The 10,163-nt window shown below is 38.4% G+C and overlaps 1 protein-coding gene across 1 annotated transcript; it reads right to left on the bottom strand.

Moving 5' to 3' along the window:
- Positions 1 to 1,125: 1,125 nt before the first annotated feature.
- On the bottom strand, positions 1,126 to 10,143 carry PCNA (Proliferating cell nuclear antigen). The gene is made up of 3 exons (XM_022817604.2): positions 9,957 to 10,143; positions 7,647 to 8,199; positions 1,126 to 1,706 (listed from the first exon to the last, which is right to left on the bottom strand). The coding sequence occupies exons 1-3, from the start codon at positions 10,030 to 10,032 to the stop codon at positions 1,550 to 1,552; spliced, it is 786 nt and encodes a 261-aa protein (XP_022673339.1). The 5' UTR covers positions 10,033 to 10,143; the 3' UTR covers positions 1,126 to 1,549.
- Between the last annotated feature and the right edge of the window lie 20 nt (positions 10,144 to 10,163).

Below are 10,163 nucleotides of genomic sequence, written 5' to 3'. Positions count from 1 at the left end.
TTGTGTAGCCTATTAGTACTAATATCGTTGGTATTATTATAGTTTATAGTAAGATGCGGCTCATACGATGCAGTCCCTTAAGTAAAGCATAGATCACGAGTTACTTTACATTTTATTACCTTTTTTTGCAGAATTTTGTAAAAGATAAAGAGGGATAGCGATTAATCGTTTGTTAAGATGCCCCGAAATTTATTTGATAGATGGATATTGAGTAGAATGTCGCCTGAAAAATTTACTAATATTTGCATTTGGACAGCATGCAGCGCGAGCCGATAGATCTGTCAATTTCGTCGACGCAGTGTAGCGTGCAATCCATGGGCTTTCAGGGAACGCTTGAGAAGAGAGAGCTGGCTACTTAAACAGACGAACCCATTTGCTATCGGGTAGGTTGCGATCTCTTCTCTAAGAAACCGATAAAGAAAATTCCACCGCCTATTTTGCCAAAAGAGTTTGCTAGAGCTTACAGCTAGAAGCAGTTACTTACTTTAGATACGTTTCGTTGAACAAGGTGTAAAAATAAAAAGGCACAGGCAGAAAAGATTTTATAATGTTTTCAAATATATCTCCAAACCAAGTTATTATATATTGTATAATACTTACATAAAATTACAAAAACCGTGATTTACATTTGCACAATTTAAGTTAATGGGCTTTATCTGACGAAAAAATAGTTTACTGAAAAATCGAGTCTAGGAAAATTAATTTTTATGCTAGAAGTTACCAAAAACTATTCTTAATTAATGGCGACGTAAGTACATTGTGAAGTATCTCTGTTTCTGTTTCCAAAAAGGACGTCTTTTAGCTCGGTTCCTAACGAAAAACGTGGAAGCATCAAAAATCTCTGGGGTGAAATTATCATGTAAACTCCATGTATGTGCAATGGTAAGGCCTAATTGGGCTTAAAAAACTTATTTTAAATTTAACGTGACGGCTAACTGCCACTAAGAACGTAAGCCTAACAAAACAGTGTAATCTCGGCGAACTTCTTTCGAGTATTTTGAACAGTAACACAAACGGACTCATTTGTTTGCCGAGAACAAACAGGTAGTCAAAGTTGTACGAACTAATTCCACTTTTATTAATTAACCCTAACTCAAATTACACAAGAAAATAAGTAGACAAAAGTAATTACAAAAATATACACACATTTTATTTTCTCATTATGTCTGGTACTTGTGGCGTTGTTGTTCGACAATAATGGAAACTATTGTGGAACGCTTGCATGTTAAGAAATCGTGTAAATATATAGTTATATAAAATATCGGTGACCACTGTAAACAAAACTATGATTATATTTTTCTCAAGTTTTCTTTTTTCAACAGGTTCATGCTGACCCCGCCGTTCGCTATCCTGTCACGGCTGATTTATCGTTCACACAGTCGGGGAAGATTTTTATGTAGCCCGAATCTGTGTTACCAGAAAACAATGCCTCAGTCAGAACTGATCGAAACTTTTATCGGAAACTGCCAGCTTTCTACCAAACCTAATATTGACGGGCATTAATAACCAGTCCATTTACTTCTAGCATCATTGTCGCAATTATTCCTATTTAATTATCCTCGGAGTCATCGATCTTCGGGGCAAGGTAGAATCGAAGATGTCCCATATTCTCAATCTTATACTCAACTACGAGCGGTACGTCAGCAGACATTGAAAGACAGACCTGGGTCGAAAGAGGCGTTGCTTTCGTAAACGAATTTAGATATCTGAAACGTGAATGATGACAACATAACAAGGTTATTTCAAGTCATCGCAACATGTATTCGCACACACTAAAAGTAAACTGTATTCGCCAGTATCTAACTGGTTAGTTTGGTGTTAGTAGAGTTGCATGTTGATTATTAAACATGACCGGGTCTGGATAGGTTTCAAAGTGTCTACGTAGTTACTGTATATGGCTGCCTTGCAGTACGCGCAATACAATGGCCATTATGAGACAATTCTTGTGCCACAGATTACAAAGACTCAATGATACCTGTCAGAAACGCGAATAAATAATCTAAGTACTAGTAGTTTAGACAATCAAAATGTAAGCTATACCGCCTTTTTGTTTCAATTCGAAAATAACCAACACTCAATAAGTTATCTGTTAAATACGAAGGTAAGCCCATCTAACCGGCGGAAACAAGATTTCGATAAGTAACAATCGTTATTGGACAATCGCGAAACCTTGGATTAGGGGTAAATTTCTCTGCGTTGTTATACACGTCCTTCCATTATCTGGACTACCTTATGGTTAAAGATCACTAACATATTGTTACAAATTGGCTACGAAGCGGTGCAAAAATCTCTTTTTTTTAATCTTTCTACTTTACGTCAGAGAGAGATAAAGATAAGCATGTACATTAAATAGGAAATACAAATATACAAGCCTAAGGCTGTTAAAATTTGAAGAAGCTGAGGTCAACCAAGAACTAATTCCAGTTTCATGTAATGTAACTAACATATAGCAATAAGCAAATCAGCGTACCATGCTTAATAAGTCTCAGCAACTCTTTCTGGTTTTCTATGCAACGGATATATGGGTGATAAAGAATTCCAAATAAATTATTGTTGATAACTGAGCGAATTAACTGCATAGTTTCTGTGCTCAGCTAATTGAGCTAGTAGCGCCCTATAGTCGTTTTTAAGAAAATATCAAAAAAGTTGGCGGCGATGGAGATTAAATGTAGTTTATTCACTCTGGATGTGCACATTGATTAGTACATCACTCGACTTGTAAAACTGTAAAATAGTAAGAATTCTAGACTCGCTGAAAAACCTTGATATATAAATGAACTTTAATAATCCAAGGACGGTCCGAATGGCATTGTACTATAACATTGATACAATATTTAAATGCTAAAAGAATGTGTTGCCCCAAACCACAATAGTGAATGTAATCATCGGTTCGAGACGCAATCCATAAAGGCATAAAAGTATGTGTTGAGGGAAACCTGTAGCTTAAAGACTAGATAAAAACAACACATTAGGCATACATTAAAGAAGTAACTTTCCCAGTCTAATCGTTGTCCAAAGGTAAAGCTTCACCTTGCGAATGAGCTTAATTAATTGACTGTCCTGTTAAGATTGATTGATCTGCTTTGTATGTTGATGGAGCACTGAAATATTTTGAAAGGGACACACTCCGATTTAAAAATGATTGCAGAAAGGTCCAGTGTGGATAGATTTAATGTTAGCCACTTCATTCTCAGCAGATGTCTGCATTAGAAGACAAATTGCAAGTCTGTCTTATAAAGGTCAGATTGGCAGAAAAATAAATTACATGCAATCTGTATTCACGGGACCCGATGTAGAGAAGGAGGAATGCACATCCATATAAATAGGTAAATATAAACGGGCCTAAAACTGAACCTTGCGGAATTTCACGTTTTAATGATTCATTATAATCATATGAATGAGGGTATTTCAAGACCAATGCGTCTAGTTGAAAAGCGGTTGGTCAAGTAAGATTTGGGCCAATCGAGTACTACCAGTAAAAGCTCACAGCAGAAAATTATTTATGAAATTTTCGTGGTATATCGGATCAAAAGCCCTTGCGACATCTATAAATATTGTATCTATTACAGGAGCGAATAATGTAGATATTGATATGATAAACCAAATCATAGGTGCGAAAAACAGCAGTGCAATTTTAAGACAGAACCATGTTGAAAAAATTATCTTCGAACTAATGTTTGACACACTTTTCACGCAGTTTCAGATTGAGGTATGTCATGGGTATAGATCTCTGGTTTGTTGGAGTACCTAAATAACATTCTGAACGGAGCGTCGAGGCATGCGGTAGTGGTGAAACTGGCTGAGCTGTCGTAATCAAAGCCACTTATGCAAAAAAAAAATGCAGATAATTTAGCTTCTTCATTATAGCTTTCAAAAGTCATGACATCAGATTCTTTAGCACTTGTTTGACAAGTATTTTAAGTATGGCCGCGGAATTTGTTGACAGCATGCCATTCTTAATTTGTTAAGAGTGCGTCTAAAGTGATAAAGCTTGGCCGAAGAGGTTTTAGGTGTGGGCCATGTACAATGAGTAAAATTAAAAAAAAAGGGAAAATATGATAAATATTATATAGGGTACGGTTTAAAGAGTCGAACGTGAAATCAACATCTGTAAAGTTGTTTATTGATGTTAGTATCGGTTAAAATGATTTGCACTTTAAAAGTTCTCCTCATACTTCTCTGATTTACTTCAAGGGCGGTTGTAAAAAAAAAAACAAAATATTGGTGAAAAAAGGCAAACATATGTGATATGTACACGTTTCAGATGCTTCTATCGTTATTTGATCAATTACAGCTAGTAAACTTTCAAAGGAGAAACATGGTAGACAAACTGATAATTTCTCATCTGCAACCGGTACATTTATGTTCGAGTCACTCGAGATAATAGTGAGTATTTCTTGTGAGAGTGATTATAACATTAAGCATTCCAATCAATACGTAGCAGTTCTGTCGATTGTCGGAGTAAATTCCAATAACGATGCGCTTCAACGATAGCCGCTTCAAACAGCACTTTAACACTCATGCACATCCAGTGACGAAAATAACTGTGAAGAAAAAGTGACGAAAGACAGCGCACTTCAAAAGATTCGCCGACGTACAGAGACATACCACCACCGCCGCACGGGGCAATCTATCGCAAATTGTTGAAATTTATGAATCATAAAGGCAACAACATTATAATTCTGTAGAAAAGTTCCCGAGCTGCGCGTAACGTCAATCCTGTTTTGCCCATAATTGTGCTAATTGTTTATATTGGCACTTTGCTCTAATGTCACGGATACTTAGAAGGGCAACGGTAATCTTTGTGAACTTAATTTAACAACTTACCAATTAAGTTGTCTAAATCATACATCAATGTGGGAATAGAAAGACAAGATATATTCCACTGCAGATGAAGCGCTTTCTCCTCAAGAGGCATGCTCGTTGCATATATCAGTAAGAGGTGTACTCATTTCCACTTCGAGACAGCTGGCAATTGTCTGTTTAGTTTGGTAAGCTTGTTGCGTACTTAAATGTTACGTACATACAAAAATAATTCATCATCTAGTAGAAGTAGATTTCTGGTTACATATGAACAACAATTCCATATAGGAAAACTCTCAGTATCAAGAGATATCGTCATGGTTTTTGCTGTTGGCTCTTTTTGGCAGCTGAACTCCAGTGTACCGTCCATTTGCCTTTTCTCTACTCTTGTTTTCGTTTATCTCTAGATTTTCTATTTGAACCTTGGCTCCTATTTCGTTCGCCATAGTTGTCACGTTTCATCTCATCACCAACTTTGTCGCCGCTGGTCTTATCATCATTTCCTTTACTGGATCTATCTGTATTGTCTTCATCCGCTCTTCTCGGGTTATTTTGACTTCGCGATTTACTCAGCGTCGCACGTCCAGATGTGCTAAAATCATTTTTTGAGGTGCTGGCCAGTGCTTCTTGGGAAATGTTTTCATAAGTTGGGTCTTGTGTTTGAAGCTTCTATGGTGCTCGGTGCTGCCATTGTATTCGAAGACACATCTTGCATATTGAAACACTGCCTGGCATCTGGAAGGTGGATACTAGATATGGCTCGGATCTATCCGCCAGAGAAATTGTCTTAAGACCGATAAATTACATGCTATAAAAAAACAATAAGTGGTACGGTGTTGGGATAAATAAGTCGATTGGATTTTACAACGGCGGATTTCTTTTGTTTGGAGGCAACAAGAATTACTGGTATTATGCGAAGGCGACTATAATGTTCACAACAGCACCGATACGACAGAAGTGGGTTCCAATTGCTGTTGTTCCACCGTTGCCATCCTTTTCCTAGTCGCACACGGGACGTGGGTTAAAGCGAAGGTATTGAAAGTTTGCGAAGGGAGAAGAGAAGCGTAGGGTTTGCAATCGAAAACAGAATGATTGCACGTTTTTGTTGTGTTCTTCCCTCCTCCACCGCAGCGCAAAGATCGTTGCTGCGGGGATCGAGAAGACTGAAGTAAAAATCCCGCTACTTCAACCACCCTCTAACTTTTTCCAAACAACAGCCGAACTAAAAATTCACGCACCGTGATGGTTCGCGCACTCTCTGCACGCGTCGTGCCCATTCTATCACATCACTGTTTTCACTGCTTTCATACACCGAAAAACAGTACAGAGGCAAAAGCAACAGCAAGGGCAGCCATCGACGAAGTGGGAAGGGAGCAAATGGAACAATTCCCACTTTGCTGTTGGTGCATCTTGCTGTTCACAGGCAGATCGAGGGCACTAGTGGGCCAGCTCGACAAAACGAAGCGCTACCGACCGAAAAAGTAGATGAAAAGTTGTCCATCAGTTGAATTGTCGACTTGAAACGAATGGTATAACGGTGCGAAGCAGGAAACAAACAGGACAACGTCAAACGAACAGAAATAGTGAGAGGGATTTTCCCAAAAACAAGTAAACCTGCACACAGATAGACACATCTCGGCGCAGGGGAACCTGTCAACTAATCAAGTCAACTAATATTCTAGCACAACCTAAGCTCCATCAAATCAACATACAAGCTGGCTGCGACGGCCGATCAGGAGAAACACCGGTAATTCCAACGATATGCTGAAAGCTTGATTGTTCGCAATGATTATGGTAGCCGTATCTGCCGCAAGTATACAATGTATTTATTGTATAACGGATAATGTGCTGTGCATTGCATTGTCATTCTTTATTGTGTCACGTTTCGATCCGATAACGGTGAAAATTTGCCGGAGAAAAAGTATAAACGAACGATATAACGATACAATCTTTGAAAATAGAGGCAGTTCCATGAAAATGTTTGAAAATGTGCGACATATGTGATAAATTCCTCAATCATGCCCATGAATACAATTCCAGTCTTTACAAACAGACACAAAATGTTCGTTTGTTTGTTATCTGCACATGGATTACGGCATTGCAATCTCGAAACTGAACGAGTGCTGATGCAATTAAGACAGGCCGATGCGTTTAAGCCTGCTGAATACTGAATGTAGTAGTGAATACTGAATATGAGAGAAAAATGAAAGATAAACATTAGAATTCTAGGCAAACTTTTCTGGTTTTCCTGAATTCTATATTCTACCAGAGAACTTTAGACAACACCATTCTTTAACGCAATTATGTAACTTCGTATTTGCTCTAGAATCTTGTATTGGGAGCGGCTTCGGCTCGTTCGTGTCAATCTTCTTTTCCCATAGCCTCCATAGAGACACACCGCTTTCATGCAGCCCGCCTAGAGGTAGCAGCGGCAGTTGTCGCAGAGGGTTTTAAGGACAATAACTCTGCAGGAAGATAATTTTATGACCAGTAGAATAAAACTAGAAACAGTCAACGCACTGGCATACGAATTGATTTCGAAAATTTGATAAAGAGACTATGCAGTTTCGGCAGTAAGTCATAAAGGACACAACACGGTTTGAAGCCGTCTTAAGCTGTTCGGTAGTCGAAACAATAAACGCCGACTATAAAATGCAATAACAAGAGTTAAGTATGAACACGCACAATTCCCAACCTCTACGTATCTTCAGTCAAAATGCCCTTGTATTATTGCTCCTTACTTTGCTCCTACAGCTAGTTATTGCTGGAAGCGGCAAAATATAATAGCTAACTACTAGTAATATATTGCGCAACGGTTAAGTTTCACTGAGAGCATTTCTTACTTTAGAGCAAAGGTGAGCGTAACTGCCTCCTGCATATCGATGATCACTGCCTCTTCCTCCTTTTCAACATCAGCCGTCTGACTCAACTGGATGTTGCCGGTTCCGAGATCACCAGAAGCTGAGAATCGGATACCATCCTTTGTGCAAGTCAACTGTACCGAATCGCCGATCTGCGAGAGATCGCGGCAAATACGCTGGAACTCAGCTGATGGCATTTTGACAACAACTGAGTAATCAGTCTCAGGGATCCCAAGGTGTTCTGAATCGAGATTCATAAGCTTCATCTCAAAATCGGATACCTTATCTTGATTCTGCGACTCGAAAACAAATGTGACCGTATCGGCATCGTCTTGCGCCTTTAACGTGATGATATCGTTGTTTTCAGCACACTTAAGGATCTTCGCCATCGATGTGAGGTTCATTCCCATTGAAAGATTTCTGTCACAGCGAAACTTGTCGAAGCCATCGGCGCGCAGGTTAAGTGCGACGAGAGACACATGAGAATTGTCCATTGCCTGCAGTGAGATACCCGACGCACTGCAGTCCCATGTTCCTGCAATATAATCAGTCACACTTCATGATCTTATAGTGTAAACAAGTGGACATTATTTCAACTATTCATACAAAAAATGTGTTCACGGAGTGAACTTTGGACCACCCTTGTTTGATATTATTTAACGTCTCAATGGTTTTTAGCCTATTAGTAATGTATGTGAATGTATTTAATTACAGCATGTCATACGAAAGAGTGCCACTTCATTTATCAGGTTGACAGGAAAGCAGGAAAAATGTGCGTTTGCTTTTTTAAGTTGTGTGAAGTTACAGAAGTTGAATAACATGAATCTTCCGTCTTAAAATCCTCTGGAGCCAACCCGTTGTCAGCTATTGCGACTAGACCTTAGGTTACCTAAAATACTACTGACTATACTCTCATTAGAAGTCCTTCAATTTCGTAAAACGCGCAGTTTAGGACCTTCTTGTTAATAGCTAGTTATTGTATCTTGATATTAATTAATGCCGAGCTAGGCTTGATTCGTCACTACGTTAAGTTCTTCACTTACTTGATGCAAATATATGGAGCTATAGCATAAACGTGTGGGTTTGCGGAGTTATAATATGTTTAGCTAAATAATAATATAATAAATTATAATAATAAAGAATCGAACCATAATGTTTCTGCACATGCTCTAACGTGTCTAGATATTTATATAACTTATTTGTGCAACATATGTTTTTGATAGAAATTAGAAAATAAGTCTATGCCTCGACAGCTTCCTGCGTTAGAAGACAACAAGACTTTTTTTTACTTTGCTACGCCGTTTTTTACTTTGCTTTTTTTTTAATTAAATTGCTTTCAACAACTAGTTGCTTTCAGCTGTTATAGTATTTTTGTGCCTAGTCAGGCTTCGATTTAAACGAATGATAAAAAAGAAACAAAAAAATACCTCAGGGGCGGAACGTAGACAATTACAGAATGTTCTTCTTCGAGGCAATGCCTTTTCTGATCGTAAAAAGGCCGGTTCGGGTAATTTCGCCATTGCAGTTAATAGATCACCCCAAGTAATATTACTATGCAATAATAAGTGAAGTTTCTAACGCCAAGGGAAGGTGAAATGATGACATCGATCGCTCTGCATTTATAAAATGAATTACAACCAGTGCCTTCCTATAGCCGGAATGGCCAACGCACATTTGTCAGCCTATCCAGGCCACCAACTCTATATAGTACTATAACAGACAACCGCTGAGTAAATGTGCAGTTCGCAAAGGCACACTACAGCTCTAAATATTTCTTTATTTTTGAAATAATATTGATACAAGCATGACTTATATCAGTTTTGGGGTACCTACAAACCTATACCTTATAAACCTATAGGTTGGAATAACAATTAGACAATATGATATGATTCAGTTCGTAAGATTTCGTTCCATTTCAATTGCGGACGTTACTCTGCAAATTCGAGGTTTACTGTTTGAATCAAATTTCAGCTAATACTTCATCGAACTTATGCTTCACGTATCATCTGCTGTTGCCAGCGGCCAAAACTAAGCGACTTTGACTCATCTGACCAAGACTCGTAGACCAATTGCATACTTCACCTTTGGTAGGCTATTTTACCGGAGCTAGTTTACTTTTTAATACAAGACACGATATCGTCATAACTGGCCAGATCTTGAGTATCGCACCTACTTTGTGGTTGTAGATATTAGATAAGAAAACTTAAATTTGCGCTCTAATCTACATATTTTTACTAAAAAACACAATTGAACAGTATGCAGGTATACAGAGCTTAGCAAGCAACTACTTGCCCTCGTTGATGAGGTCCTTGATTGCGTCGAGCATCTTCTTGAGGACAGCTCCCTGGTTAAGTTTCGCCTCAAACATTTTGCTACTTTTGTGGAAAATTCAAACCGCGGAAACGTTTAGACTTTTAATTGGCAATTCGATGTGAACTTAAGCGCGCTATTATCCGCCAAAACCCACTTCGAAACCGGAACATGTCAGAATTTGGCGCC

The sequence above is a fragment of the Varroa destructor genome, unplaced genomic scaffold, assembly GCF_002443255.2.
Source record: "Varroa destructor unplaced genomic scaffold, Vdes_3.0 BEIS01000001.1, whole genome shotgun sequence".
Lineage (NCBI taxonomy): Eukaryota > Metazoa > Arthropoda > Arachnida > Mesostigmata > Varroidae > Varroa > Varroa destructor.
The sequence above is the reverse complement of the archived record's forward strand: the minus strand, read 5'-3'. Positions and strand labels throughout refer to the sequence as shown.